Genomic DNA, 15829 nt, shown 5'->3' on the forward strand with positions numbered 1-15829 from the left:
TCTGTGTCTGTCTGTTTCTCCCTTCTTTTAGGAACCTGCTAATTGGATTGAGGGCCACTCACACCCAAGATGACCTCACCTCAACATCTCTCAATGTATCTTTAAAGACCCTTTTCCCAGATACGGTCTTGTTCACATGTTCTGGGGGGAAACATCTTTTGGGGCCACCGTTCAACCCACTGAATGTGAAAATCCCTCAGTTGTGCCCGACTCTTTGCAACTCCATGGGCTATAGGCTGCCAGATTCCTCTGTCCATGGAATTCTCCAGGCTAGAATGCTGGAGTGGGTAGCCTTTCCCTTCTCCAGGGGATCTTCCCAACCCAGGGATCAAACCCAGGGATCAAACCCAGGTCTCCCGCATTGCAGGCAGATTCTTTACCAGCTGAGCCACCAGGGAAGCCCATTATCTGTGTATAAAATCAAGCTCATTTTAGGAGAGGACCAAGGCCCCATACAGACCGGCACAGACAGCAGCCATGGGGGTGGGGGTCTGGGGAGAATGAGGACCGTGGAATCACCTGGAAAGGATCAAGGCCTGGCTTCATCAGAAGGTGAGCTCTTCCACCTTGGGGCCCATGAGAACCGTCACTCCATTCCTACCCATGCAAAGGGGCCCAATGTCAAGTCCAGAAACATCTACCTTGCAAAGCTGGCTCTTCTGGATGTCGTCATCAATACCATGATGTAGCCAGTAACTACTGGATTAGGGGTAGAGGTGAACTAGTGTGGGGACTGGCTGTGGGCTCTGGAGGAGGTGCTGACAGTCACGGGGGCACCAGGAAGCAGGAGCCTGGGAGGCCCCCGTGTTACTGAACCAAACTTGGGTCCACACACCTGAGCTCAGTAAAGCCGGTCTACTGACGCCAGGTTGTGGTGAAGGAAAGTGAAGGGATAATTATAAAAGTACCAATACAAAGAGGACAGGTGGCTTGTGCTCTAAACCCCGAACTCCCTGAAGGGTTTCAGCAAAGCAATTGTACAGACCACATGAGGGAGGGGGTCACAGAGTATGTGATCTCTGGTTGGCGAGGTAACAGGCAGCTAACCTCACAAATTCACAGGCACCAGAAACTCTGGGGGTTACATGTTCATGCTCATCAAGTTACCTCTTCCATTCAGTGGGAGGTTTAGCATCTGTAAAACAACTCAGGGAGTATGTATCAGATACTGGTATCTCCATACTTCAGAGAGGAGCTACAGCAGAGGGTACGGACGGGGTCTGTCCCGGGAAGGCCCCATTGGCTCCTGCTCAGTTACACCAGGTGTCTGGGCTCAGCAGCAGGGGAAGGTGGGGTTGCCTTCTGGGCATGGGGAGCAGCAGGATTGCAGTCCTCCAAGGGGCCTGTTAGCCCCCAGGGTGAGATGGGGAGGCAGTGGATAGATATATGCATCTGGCCTGGGAGGGGGGTCCAGGCTGGAAATGTCACTGGAATCATCACTGGGAAGAAGAGGAAAGGCCAGGAAGGGTCAGGTGGGTCACAGTTGACCCCATGCAGGTGTTGGTGGTCTTTTGGAAGCAATCTAGAACTCGAAGGACTGGCCCTCAGGAGCTCAGCTTTATTCTCTTCTTCTTTTGTAAAACACGGTGTCAGAGTTTAAGACACCATCTGGAGATTTCTGAGCCCAGTGCTGCTATGTCCTCATCAAAGGGGCTCAGGCCCTGCCTATGTCCCCACTGGGGACGAAGCTTATCAGGGCACTGCGGTCCACAGACTTGAGGGAACCGTCTGCCCTCAGGACTGGTCTCCCTTCTTCCTACCAGCAGCTGGTCCTGATTCCACCCCCAGAGCCTGAGGAGTAGTCCAGTGTATGGAAGGACCACTCAGTCTTCATGTTCCCGTTGCTGGACATTTTGGTGGACTCTATGTCTTGGCTAATTTAATAGTGCTTCCCCGAAAACTGGGGTGCACGCATCATTTCAAATTGTGATGCTCTCCAGATCTGAGCCCAGAAGTGAAGTTGCTGGATCCCATGGCCCCTCTGTTCACTTTTTCCAGGAACCTCCATGCCATTTTCCATCATGGCTGCATCCTTGTGCATCCCCACTCAGAGTATAGGAGGATTCCATTTTATGTACGTCCTCTGCAGCATTTACTCTTTGGAGATCTTTCTGATGATGGCCATTCTGACCTGTGGGAGGGGATTCCTCACTGTAGATATGATTAGCATTGATTTAATAATGAGTGGGTCTTCCCCGGTATGGCTCAGCAATAAAGAACCTGCCCGCAGTGCAGGAGATGTGATGATGCAGCCTCGATCCCTGAGTCGGGAAGATCCCCTGGAGAAGGAAATGGCAACCCACCCCAGTATTCTTTCCTGGAAAATTCCATGGAGAGAGGAGACTAGCAGGCTATAGTCCATGGGGTTGCAAAGAGTTGGACATGACTGAGCAACTGAGCACAGTAATGAGAGAGGGGGGATGTCTTTCCAGGTGCTTGATTCATGTATAGCTAGACATATATATGTTCTTTTTCAGGTTCTCTTCCCATATAAGTTATTACGGAGTATTGAGGGTTCCTTGTGCTATGCAGTGGGTCCTTGAGAATGATTTTTACAAAGAATAGTGTGTTTGTTAGTCTGAGCGCTGAACTGATGCTTTTGAACTGTGGTATTGGAGAAGACTCTTGAGAGTCCCTTGGACTGCAAGGAGATCAAACCTGTCCATCCTAAAGGAAATTAGTCCTGAATATTCATTGGAAGGACTGATGCTGAAGCTCCAATACTTTGGCCACCTGATTCGAAGAACTGACTCATTAGAACAGACCCTGATGTTGGGAAAGATTGAAGGTGGGAGAAGGGGATGACAGAGGATGAGATGGCTGGAAGGCATCACCAACTTGATGGACAGGAGTTTGAGTAAGCTCGGGGAGTTGGTGATGGACAGGGAAGCCTGGCCTGCTGCAGTCCATGGGATCACAAAGAGACAGGACTGAGTGATTGAACTAAGCAGCCATCAGACTGTAGACACTCCCTAAAGTAAGCCCTGAGGAAAGGAAGCTCAAGATGTGAAAACAGAATGCTGGCCCCAGATAGGTGAGGTGCGTATGAAAGGAATGGTTTCAGCGAGCCAGGACTCTAGCATCTTCCCTTACACAGAAAAGCACTAAATTCCTTGACTCAGGATTTCTGGTTTTCTTTAACAATAATCTTTTGATATTCAGACTACCTGACCTTTATTACAAAGTTCTGTGTAACCTGGCTCCTCCCTTCACCTCCTGGGAGCAGTTCTCTCAGGGTTACTTGACATGTGTCTCCTGGGCTTGAAGTCCTAAAAATTCCCACCGAATAAAACATAGCTCTCAACTTTTAGGTTGTGAGTATTTTTTTAAGTCGACAGGAATACTGTATTTTTTCCCCCATTTTCACTGTTTAAGGAATCTCCGTACTGTCTCCTTGGGCTTCCCAGGTGGCCCTAGTGGTAAAGAATCCACGCACCAACACAGGAAACATAAGAGACTCGGGTTCAGTCCCTGGGTGGGGAAGATCCCCTGGAGGAGGGCATGGCAAGCCACTCCAGTGGTCTTGCCTGGAGAATCCCAGGGACAGAGGAGCCTGGCAGGCTACAGTCCACAGGGCCGAGAAAAGTCGGACACGGCTGAAGTGACTCAGCACGCGCACACACTGTCTCCATAGTGGCTGTTCCCAGTTGACTGTCCAGCATCGATGGAGGAGGGTTCTCATTTCTCCACACCTTCTCCAGCCCTGGTTCTTTGTAGAGTGTTTGACAATGGCCATTCTGACCGGTGTAAGGTGATACCTCATTGTAATTTTGATTTGGATTTCTCTAGCACTTAGCAAGGTTGACAACATTTCCTGTGATTTTTTTTTTTTTAAAGAGTATGAGTGAAACATCTTGCAATTGACTCTTGAACGTCTGCCCTGTGTTTTGATGAACACTCCTAGAACATTCCTTGAAGGCAGGTGTTGTTTACTCACAACCCCACGGACCTTCTGAATATTAAGTGCCCATCAGCACAGTTCAGATCAGCACAGATTTCGACGATGTTGTTATGGAAAATGGCCACAAGATGGCAGCATTTTCTTGCCCTTTTTTTTTCTTTTTCTTTCTATGCAATTTCACTTTGATCTTATATTGGAATAGAGTTGATTTCCAAAGTTGTGTTCGTATAAGGTGTACAGGTGTTGCAGAAACCAAGCACCACATTGGGAGAGTTGGAGAACTCAGGTTTATTATGCTGGCGGGCCCAGAGGAGTTAACACTCCAAGCTCTGAGCCCTCTGAACAAAGAGGGGGTTACAGAGTTTTTATACACGGACATGTGGTGACCCAAGGAGGAAAAAGCAGATAACCAAGGAGGGTCTTGGAATGCAGGAATGGAAGAACCAGACCCTTATCGTCCTTCCCTCCCCTGTGTTGTAACTATTAATGAAACAGTATAACCTGTCTCCCCTCCTACCCCATAGGGAGGAGGTATCTGCCTTATTCTTCCCCCCACCCAGTATACGTGCCTCATCCAATCAGCAAATGACCCGAAAGACCTCTATCCCACCCCTTGTACCTTGAGTATAAGAGTGGACTAAGGACCCCCATTCAATGTCGGTTCTCCATTGAGCTGAGCCCACTGTTCTAACAACGTCTCCCACTCTAATAAACTTTATTTCCCTCTCATTCTGTCTCATGTCTGGAAATTCTTTTCCAACCTGTGCCTGGACCACGACATTTTTGGCGGCCCATACCGGGAACTTGGGATCTCTTCCCTCTCCTCCTCACTTCTCCTTTTTCATATGGACCCTCTGCGAACAGGCAAGTGCTGTGGAAGCAACTAGGAACTCTGGCCAAGGTTACCCTCTGGTGTGTTCCAAGGGCCCCGCTGCTCACTGCACCCCAGTAGCTGCCGCCTGAATGGGTAAGGGTCTCTCCTTTGTCTTCTTTCCTACTGAGGACTAGGCCAACGAATATTGTGTGGGCACAGGTCAGGCACTTAAAAGCCATTAGGGAGCCTGCCACATGAAGACTCCCGTGTGACGATAAGGGAGACACGGAACGGATCAGGCCACAAGGGCATCCGGCCCCAGCAAGACAACTTCCGTGCACTGTCAGGCGCAAAGTGGTTGAAGCAAAGCAGAGACCATTGTCCCCTGGCCACCGCCTCCCTGATAGGGTTGTAAGGCGGATTTCTCAACCGTCTTCCCTGTCACTTTCACTTCTTTCCCTTTCTATTTGGATTGATTTACAAGAGCCTAGGTATTGCCTCTGGGCCATCCCAAGAGTGCCTTCCACGTTTCAGGGAATTGCCAAACGGTGAGTCACCCGGCTGCTCCCAAGAGTCTGTCTTTCTCTGCCCAGGTCACGTGGTGTCTTAGCTCTGTCTTTGCCTGGGTCATGTGACCTCATGGTTCTCAGCAGTCACCTCTCACTGTCGGCTGTGACTCTGGGGACTGTGGACCGTTTTTGTGCCATGAGTCACTCAGAGAGATCACTGGGACAAAAGGGACACCTCTCTGTCAGCAGGTGGCAGGACCCCCATTCTACGGCAGGTAGGCTAAGAGTGGGTTCTGGTACGTCCCGGGAGCCTTCTTAGACTCACCCCTTGGCTATATTCTCAGAAACTGGAAATTTTTGACCCTGCAAAAGGCCTGGTCCCAATATAAACTGGAGGATCCCCCCAAAAAAAGCTTTTGCCAAAAGCAGGGAAAGGACGCAGAATTTCCTTGTGTTCAGTCCTTCATGGCCATCAGTCAGAATCGGGACCTGCGGGATCCCTGCCGCGTGTTATCTTTCTTGCTACCCTATCTCCTGTCCCCCTCTGTCTCTCTCCATCAGATTTCCTAGATGACCCCTACTTGACCTTTCATATCCACATGACCTCTAGGAAAGAATTCTGAGGTTCCCTTTGGTCCAGGTCTTTCTCCTATATTCAAAAGCCTGAAGGATCAAAAACTCTCCTAACAGTCTAAAGAATCCCCTTCTAATTATGCTTATCTCTCAGGTAGAGAGGGAACCAAGTTTCCCCCACTCCTGAACATCCTAAAGAATTCCCTTCTAACTACTCCTGTTTCTCAGGGTGGGGAAGGACCAAGTTTTTTCCCCCACTCTTGCAAATTCCCTTAACTTTTCAGATTCGTCTGATGGGACAAAGACCTCACTCCCCACCAGAGGGACAATCCAAGATTTTTATCAGATCATCTGCCCCTGATATCAGAGTCAATTTGAGCACTATTTGGTCTATATTTTAGCTATAAAACCATGACTACAGAAAGGAAAGATGACTTTTTGACATAGGATGGCCATGATATTCTTTAGACTCTAGAGAAAACTTGTTAAAATGAAATTTTTTCTCTTGGAAACTGCAAAATCATTTCTTTTTTCATATGCAATTAAAAACAACTAGCTTGCTAAAAGGCCTTCCTAGGGAAAAGCTTGAAGTTAACCCTTTCCATGTCCTTGAAATACACAGCCCACTTTGCCTGAGATCTCAGCCTTGGGCAAATTAGAACTTCAAAAAAACAAAAGGCGGAGGGCGGGGGGCATAAAAGAAACATTTTAAATCTCTAGGAGAAAACTATGAGATTTTGTCTGTCTGTCTGGATTTATGTATGTCTCAGTGTGTGTCTCTGGCTTTTACAAAAAAATATTGCTGAAGTTGTAAATAAGTTCTAATGGTGGCTCAGACGGTAAAGAGTCTGCCTGCAATGTGGGAGACTGGGTTCGATCCCTGGGTTGGGAAGATCCCATGGAGAAGGAAATGGCAACCCACTCCAGTACTCTTGCCTGGAAAATTCCATGGACTGAGGAGCCTGATAGGCTACAGTCCATGGGGTCGCAAAGAATCGGACACGACTGAGCGACTTCACTTCACTTCACTTCTAATTTAATTGGCCTAAAGAAAAGTAAGCACTTACAAATCAGACAACTCTAAATACAAGAGAAATTAACCTAAATGAATATTAGATTCACTTGAACTGGGAAATAGTCAATATTAAATATCTAGTATTAATGTTTGTTTGCTAATCTAATAGAGATATATCTAAGAGTCATTAACATAAGCATAATATTGTCACTGTGCCTAGGTTTATTATAACTTAAATATTGTTATATTGTTATATCTGTTACAAGTTTGTCAGCAAGAAAAAAGTACGTCGAGTGAAGAAACTTCAAAAAAATGTAAATAAGATATGAGCTTTTAGATAAACTCTATTAAGACTAATTACACTTTAGAAATGTCTGTCTAAAACAGTCCCTCTAGATTTTGGTAACCTGAATTTCTAGGGTTGTGCTAAACTAAGTGACTGATTTATTGAATAGCTAGATCATTTCCAAATAAAATAAGATTCTGAAACATTCATTACTGAACACTAACTTCCTCTTACAGAGAAACTAGAGATTTTGGACTATTTATGAATAATGTTGATGCCATCCTGAGATGTTCTCTAGAATTATTTTTCAGAAATTATCACTGGTATTTATGTTCACCAATCTATAGAATGCTAATATAAAGGTCAGTTCTTGGTTGCTTAAGGAAAGTATGATGTGTGTTTTCAGTAAAGAAGGTATGAGGAATGAAATTACATTTTATAAAGGGAAAAGGAAGTAGGTCTGACTTACAGGTGGCTGTTTCAGGATGGAAGAACAAAGTAATGGGTACAGAAAGTGATAAAGTTTGATGGAAAGTGCACCCCAAGAGAAAAGTTTTGTGCATAAATACAAGTTTTCTTGAGATGTTGAACTGCCTTTGATAATGGATTTTAAGTTTCTTTACTTCTGAAGAGACCTGTTCCACATTTACCTTTGAAGTCTGTTAACTTTGGCTAAGTGAATAAACTGTTGTTTCACAGTGACTGATATGATCCTATCTGACTGAGTGCTTGATATTTTTGATATTTATTGAAAACACTTCCTAAATCATTTGACTTCTAGCTAACTTTGGGATGCTTCAGAGGGCCCCTGAAACATCCCAAAGAGAGATATTAAACTGCTTGAGTTCATTTGACGTGTTAAATTACATGGGAAGTATTGTTGGAGGAATGATGAATCTTCTCGGGTTGTATAGTATGGTTGATGTTACTAATATAGATATCCTAGAAATTATGTAAAATTCATGAAAATCTGATATGTCCTGGTAAAATGTTGTCAGTTATAATTCTAGTTATCATATTAAAGTGCTACATATCACAGCAATGACCAGGCTACTTTGTCAACTGCAGTTTAATCAGGTTTTAAACATGCAGTTTAAACATGCCTTCTATGGTTTCAGTCTGATGCCTTTGCAAGAATACTGCTACTTTAAGATTTATGGAAAAGACTTCTAAGATTAACCGATAAACAAATGTTGTTTGTTATCTGGTAAGCTGGTACCAGACTGGAATTTAGTCTACTCTCTATGTTAAAAGAACAAACTTTTCTTAGCATGCAGCTTTCAATAACAGATTATGAATTTCTTTGCCTTTAAGTGATTTATATTTGTTTTAAAAATCTTAAGATTATGATACATGTAGACAAAGCTCATTCTGCTTCTACAAAAAATAAGCCCTCATGGTTAGACTTTTGCTATTCTGATGTCCTTAAAACATGGCAATAGTCTACTCCTAAAATAGGGAATTAAAAATGGGTGAACAATAGCTGTAAATCCAAGAAGGCCACTTGGATTTTCCCAGCTTCCTGACAAAGCTCATTTTTATTTGATGGGTTAAAGCCTTCCCTGGCTACAGGGTTAATGCCCTCATAATGAAAAAATTATGTTTTACTGAATATTAACCTTTGTTAATTGTCAAACTCAGTTTCTAGTTTTGTTAATTAAGGTCTAGTGTTTACTAAGACTCACCTCTGACATAGTTTGTTGTTGTTATGTTATATTGCTAAAAGATTGAATTGTTATTAAAAAGGAAACTCTAAGTTTGTTTCTAAAGCTTATCTAGTAAGCAGGCTTCAGATAAAGATCAGATGCTCCATGATGTACAACCAGGAGATTAACACCAGGGTATAGTCATTTAACAAATGAAGTCAGATGACCTGGGGTATACTGGGCTCTACCTAATGAAAGTTCTTGACTTTAGCTATATTATTTTCTATGTAACTTGTTTCAGAAGATTGTTTCTTATGTTACTAAATGTATGACTGGGCCTGTGATGAAATGCTGATATGCAGTTCCATATGAGATCAATGATTGTAATAATGTAACTCTAGATATGAGAAGAACCGATGAGAGAGGATATTTTCCTGGACCAAGAGGCTAGTAAGACAGGTATGGTCCAGAGACTCTTGCCACTTGCAATGCCAGGTCTAGTAACAGCACATTGAGTGGCCTGTCAATGGAATCTTCATTAGACCTGGGAATGAGCCTTCCCAGCTCCATGGGAGAATATGGCCATGAAATGCCCCCAAAGCATGGTCAAATAGGTAGCTATGAAGGGACTCTGCTGATTAGCAGTTGGCACTTGCCAGCTGCCTCTACAAAGATTACATCATGACCACTGTAAACTGCTGACCTTCAACACCCCCTTGAAAGGCGTTCAGGGTGGAGATCAGAAATAAGGCACTCTTTGCTCTGGGAAAAACCCAGAAGAACCAGCCTTCAGATAGTCAGATGTTTTCAGGTAAAGACTTTATGAGTTCAAATTCTTGCATCTTCTCCTAACTAGAGAAAGACTAATGTCACGAACCAATGTCTAGTCCTGATTCTCCTGGCTAGCTCCTCAGCAGCTTTTCTATTTCTATTAATCTTTGGGCCATGTACCTTTAACTTTCTTGGTAAGTTTGTTTCTTCTAGAATACAACAAATCTCCGAGTGATAGTTTGACAAGAATTTTCCCTGAGCAACAAACACCTAGACAATGCTGAATCAAGTCACCTTACCATTCCATGGACTCTCATCTCCCTCCGTAAATGCACCCTGACAGGGAGCAGGCAAAGGGAGCCCAGAGCACAATGTTCCTCTACAGCCTGAAGACTCCTGTGTGGTCATTGCCCTTTTTCCCCTGAGACTGGGCTCCCAAATGCCTGAGAAGGGAAATAGACAGTTAGATATGAGCAGGGTATCAAAAGGGGCCAAAGAATTGGCCCTAAAAATAAAGAGAGGGAGGAATGTGATGACCCAAGGATGAAAGAGCAGATAACCAAGGAGGGTCTTGGAATGCAGGAATGGAAGAACCAGACCCTTATCGTCCTTCCCTCCCCTATGTTGTAACTATTAATGGAACAGTATAACCTGTCTCCCCTCTTACCCCATAGGGAGGAGGTATCTCCCTTACTCTTCCCCCCACCCAGTATACGTGCCTCATCCAATCAGCAAATGACCCGCAAGACCCCTATCCCACCCCTTGTACCCTGGGTATAAGAGTGCACTAAGGACCCCCATTCAATGTCGGTTCTCCCTTGAGCTGGCCCACTGTTTTAACAACATCTCCCACTTTAATAAACTTTATTTCCCTCTCATTCTGTCTCATGTCTGGAAATTCTTTTCCAACTTGTGCTTGGACCACGACAGGACAGGTATGATTAAGCAGATTTGTGGGTTTGCAGGGGCTAGGGGTATTGCAAACAGCAGGACAAGGGTGAGTGAGATAAGCTCCAGTTCCTAGTATTGTGAGTCCCTACTTTCTGAGACCTACATTATCTAGACTTTGCAAGGAGCAAGCTGAGTTACCGAGGCAGGAGAAGGAGGTAAAATTTTAACTTTTACTTTTCACAGGAACTTAATTCAATCCATGCCTATAGGCATATCTTTTCTTTTTCAGGTTCTTCTTCCCATATACAGAAGATCCTAAAAAGTACTGAGAAGCAAGAGTCAGAGAAGAGAATAAAAATGTGGCAAGAGGTGGTGGAAGTGTTGGAAACAAATGCAAAATCCAAGAAATATAATCCTGTAGAAACAGGGCTCTGCAAATTTAAAGCACAGAAACTGGATTCTGGAATTCTTTATGGTGGGTGCATTTTCCCTAAGAAACTGCCAGAGAAGCCACTCACTGTGCCTATTGGCTTTGATTTTGAAATGGAGAAAAGAATCAAACAGCAAGAAGAAGCAAAGAGGGTACTGGAGGATAAACACTTCAATGTGAAGCCTTGCCCTTATCATATCCTGTTAGGTGTTGTGGGTGTTCCCATTAAGAAAGAAATTCCACTTACCATCCCCAGGACCCCTGCCTTTGTTCAGAAGGAGAGAACCCCAAAACCAACCCAAGAGGGTGAGGATGAGGAGCAGCCAATGGTGACCAGAGCTCAAAAATTGCCCCATTACGGAGTACCTTTTAAGCCCAAAATCCCTGTGAGGAGAACTGTGGAAATACGCCCTTTCTCTTTTGATTCAAAAAGTCACTTACAGAAAGAGAAGAAAATAAAACAGCTGCAGAAAGGGGAGGTGCCCAAGTTCTAGGTGCTTCCTTTGCCTCATTTTACCACTATTAACCTGCAAGAGAAGAAGATGAAGAACACAACTCAGATTGAGCCTTCTGCTTGGAGCCTGGCAGAAGAGGTACATGAAGGCACAGACTTGGGTGCTCCCCATGCCCTAGTGACAAAGAAGGCTCCTCCTGGTGTGATGGAAACAGCAGCTCTGATTCCCGGATGGTGTCTGCAGCCAAGACTAGCGGTGGAGTTGACTGGAGAACTTGGGTGGTACCCACATAGTCAAGGGCTGCTCACGTACAGTAATTTGTGTTGCTTCCAGCCTCCTCCTCTTTTATAAGTCAGACTATATAGTGATTTAGTTTGTAATTTATTCAACTTAAAGTATAATTTTTACTGCTTTTATCCTTCACTTTTTATATTTAAATTAAAAAATAAAGATACTTGATTCAATTTATAGTTTATGTCTGATTCTTTCCTCTTCTCTGTGCAAACTGAATTTGGAGTTAAGGAGCCCTTTGTTTTGAGGGGGGAGCCTTGTTAACTGTCTGATGTGGAAGAGACTGGACTGATGTGTCCCTCACGGAGGCTGTCTGCCGGCTTCGGGCAGGGCTGCTCTTCAGGTACCTTCTTCCCTTCTTGGTGCTGAGAATGAGGGAATGCTGAGCAGGACATATTTTAAGTCCTCTTGTGAGCTGGGCTGGAATCAATATGTTTGTCTTACTAAAAATTAGAAAAGACAGTTTCATACTCCTCTCAACAGTGATTCGTAGCATTTACATGCCATCAGCAGCACCGAAAGCATGCTCTTTCCTCCATGTCTTCTCCACCATTTACCTTTGTGGACTGAGGATGGCCTTTCAAACAGGTGCACGGTTACCTCGCTGTGGTTTTGATTTGCACGTCTCTAACAATTCCTGAGGTGCAGCACATTTTCATGGCCTTTGATTTTAACTAGTGTGTGTGGAACTGAGCGTGGAAGTTTTCTTCTTTGTAGTCTGCCCAGCTTTTCTTTATTTTTCAGTTAGTTACCCATGGAAAATTTTAAAGTGCCAGTATCATTCAGAGCCCAGCAGTCCTTGTAAATATGAAGTGTACGTGTTGCAGTGAATTAAGAAATAGTTTTCTTTTGCCTTTTGAGTCCTTCTCTACTTTAACTGTTCCTGATCTATATTTTGCATTGACAACTAAGTTTCCTTCTTTTAGAAGACTAGCCAGTTATGTAAACGGTATCCTGCACCTGCGTGCGCGCGCGTGTGTATTTGCTCAGTCATGTCTGACTCTTTTCGATCCCACGGACAGTAGCTTGCCAGGCTCCTCTGTCCATGGAATTCTCCAGGCAAGAATAGTGGAGTGGGTAACCATGCCCTTCTCCAGGGATATCCTGCACCTATTACCCTCTAACTCTGCATGAGCCATACTTTGCATCTATTATCTTTTAATTTTATGCTAGTCACATTCTGATGCTTAAATTTATGGTACTCTCTCTGCAAATCTCCCCTTATAATTTCTTTTTCCCTCTTTTTATATTACAGAAAGAAAGCTGCAGTGCAATCCACAGAAGACAATGAACCCAGCTCCTGGGACTGTCTGCCATACCCAAGTTACTGGGTTCTCTGATGCCAGCCTATTGACTGTTTTGAAACAATGCAGAAAGAAAGAATACAGGATCCTTACATATTTGCTCTTTATCTCCAACGTCTGACTATGAGCCCCAACTGTGTGATCCCCTTGATTCCCCATGGGGGCAGGGGAGACACAGTTCTTGAGGCACAAACCTACTGTGTTCTCTCCTCTGCCCGCTTCGGGATTAAAGCCATCTTTCTACTTAAAAAAAAATTTTTTTTCCCACAAATTATAAGGTTCCTATCTTGTTCCTTTTTGCATTGTTTCAAAACAGTCAGTAGGTTAATCTTCTGAAAAGAAGGAAACTTAGTTCTCAGTGCAGACTGTAGACCAGGAACAGCTAAAGTAGAAAAGGAATCAAAAGGCCAAAGAGAAAAAACTTTTTCTTATTTCACTGCAGCATAAGCAATAGCTTTAAAGTTTCTGTTGTGGGAAATGGCCACAAGGAGACAGGATTTCTTCATGCCCTACTCCTGTTACTACAGTAACCAGAACCTTCAGCTTACTCCTGGTCCTCGTTTCTTCTGGGACATGCCTGAAGCCTGTGTCTCATTAATCCTTGTTTTTGTTTTTTACTTAATGTTTACTTCTTTTGGAGGACAGCTGACTTACAATGTTGTGTCTGTCAGTGTAGAGATTCTTCATCAGTTATCCCCATACACATATTGATTCATCTTTGCTTTTTTCATATACACATTATCATAGAATGTATAGTACACCACCCTTTGTGAAGCAGGTCTGTGTTGATTCTATATTCTGTATGTATTCATGAGTATAAATGAATCCCAACCTAATTTTTGTTTCTACCCACTACTCCCCTTCAGTAATCATATTTGTTTCCTAAGACGGTGTGTGTATTTCACTCTATAAAATAGCTCATTGGTATCAGTTTCTCCTTCTGAAGTACTTCACTTACTATGAGTGTTCTAGATTAATATGATTGTTCTAGATTCTCCCTGCAAGTGGCATTATTTTTGTTCTGTTTCCTGATGTGGGTGAAGTGTGGAGCGTGGTGATGGTTTCTTCTTCAAGAAAGGTACATCCCAGTTCCCACAAGCAGGTGTGCCCCCTGTCCAGCGATGAGAGACCCCAGGTGTGTGACCTGTGCCTCCTGGGAACGCGGCCCTAAGCTACTTTGAACCTGACCAAGTTCTGTCTGCATGGTAGATTCAGACTTCTGCAAGGCCTGTCTACACTGATTATTTACACCTGACTGGGTTCTCTGTGCAGTGGGACATGGAGACCTGGGTAGAGACCTGGCCTGGCCTCTGTCCTGGAAAACTCCATGCCTGCATCTGAATGTCAGTGCTCAGATGTCTGGGGTCTGGAGCTGAGGTGGGCTTCTCTGGGTTACCGTGCTCTTCTCTGAGTGGAGTTCCATGGCCCTCTCAGGGGTCAGTGCTGAGGCAGGGCTCTTAGTCTTTCCCTCTGACGAGTTCACCTCCCCTGGGGCTCATTGAGACACCTCAGGCAGGCCACCTGGTTGTTGTTCTTCAGTCTCTAAGTCTGTCCAGCTCTTAGTGACCCTGTGGACTGCAGCACGTCAGGCTTCCCTGTCCTCCACTATCTCCTGGTGTTTGCTCAAACTCATGTCTGTTGAGTCGGTGATGCCATCCAGCCATCTCATCCTCTCTTGTCCCCTTCTCCTCCTGCCTTCAATCTTTCCCAGCATCAGGGTCTTTTCCAATGAGTCAGCTTTTCCCATAAAGTGGTCAAAGTATTGGAGTTTCAGCTTCAGTATCAGTCCTTCCAATGAATATTCACAGTTGATTACCTTTAGGATTGACTGGTTTGATCTCCTTGCTGTCCAAGGTCTCTCAAGAGTCTTCTCTAGCACTACAGTTTGAAAGCATCAATTCTTCAGTGCTCAGACTTCTTTATGGTCCAATCCTCACATCCATACATGACTACTGGAAAAATCATAGCTTTGACTACATGGACCTGGATTGTTTACCCACTGGGGGCCCACCGGCCAGAGCCATGGTGTCCTGACCAAGAGAATGTGTGACCCCAGGTTAGGGGGGGTTGGTCTGGGGACTGTGTGAGTCTCACCCCGTCTGTGTGGGTCAGAATCATGTGCAGAGGTAGACTATATACTCAAAGCTAAGAAAAAGGGAAGAATACATGTGAACTTCACTTGACTTGTGTTTAGGAATCAATGCTTTACGATATCATTTTATATAGGCCTGTGCCTATTCCCTCTTTACCCCTGCAAGGTTCCCCATCCCTGGGGCTTCTGGAGACTCCTCAGGTGAGCTACCTGGTAATTATTCCAATTCACCAGCACGAGAATGGCAAGAAGGGAGCAGGTTTACCTGGGCAATTGATTGCAGGGCACATGGATCAGGCAAAAAGCTAAAAGGTAGCAGGTTACTGCTGTGATCTCGTTCCAGTAGACTGTCCATACTCAGCAGAGACCAGACCTGCCCCTCGTCTTCCAGCCCAGCGTCTGGTGTGTTTTCATAGCACCTCAGCAGGACAACAAAAGGCTGAAACTGCAAACACCAAGGTAGTGTGTTCAACATTATTGTGACAGCTGTAAAAGCAGTTAATATCACATAGAACCAAAGAGAAAAGAGGAGGATTTCTCTGGGACAAGTGTGGGGGAAGGAGACGGACCCGATACTTTGATCTACAAAGCCAGGAGGTCATAGGAACTCACTCGTTTCCACTGTAGGGGCCCATCCAGCAGAGACCTGGTGTCCTGACCAAGTCTTGCCACCTCAGGTGCAGGGTCTGGGAGAGGGGTCACCCTAGAGACGGTGAACATGTGACCTCAGGTGCAGGGTCTGGGAGGTAGGGTCACCCTAGAGACTGTGGACATGTGACCCCAGGTACAGGGTCTGGGGACGGAGGTCACCCTGGAGACTGTGGACGTGTGAGCCCAGGTACAGGGTCTGG

The 15829-nt window shown here is 44.8% G+C and overlaps 1 protein-coding gene across 1 annotated transcript; it reads left to right on the forward strand.

The window, feature by feature from the left end:
- Positions 1 to 5392: 5392 nt before the first annotated feature.
- On the forward strand, positions 5393 to 11705 carry LOC120852929 (targeting protein for Xklp2-like). The gene is made up of 2 exons (XM_040226429.1): positions 5393 to 5499; positions 10696 to 11705. Exons 1-2 carry the CDS (start codon positions 5421 to 5423, stop codon positions 11328 to 11330), a joined length of 714 nt encoding a protein of 237 aa, XP_040082363.1. The 5' UTR covers positions 5393 to 5420; the 3' UTR covers positions 11331 to 11705.
- The last annotated feature ends 4124 nt before the right edge of the window (positions 11706 to 15829 follow it).

This window comes from Oryx dammah, unplaced genomic scaffold (genome assembly GCF_014754425.2).
Source record: "Oryx dammah isolate SB20612 unplaced genomic scaffold, SCBI_Odam_1.1 HiC_scaffold_26, whole genome shotgun sequence".
NCBI classification, from domain to species: domain Eukaryota; kingdom Metazoa; phylum Chordata; class Mammalia; order Artiodactyla; family Bovidae; genus Oryx; species Oryx dammah.

What these genes read in the sequence shown, in the direction of transcription:
- LOC120852929 (XM_040226429.1), top strand. Translation starts at nt 5,421, where the DNA reads ATGAGTCACTCAGAGAGATCACTGGGACAAAAGGGACACCTCTCTGTC. An exon ending in GGACCCCCATTCTACGGCAG is followed by an intron (nt 5,500 to 10,695) that starts GTAGGCTAAGAG and finishes TTTCTTTTTCAG; the next exon opens with GTTCTTCTTCCCATATACAG.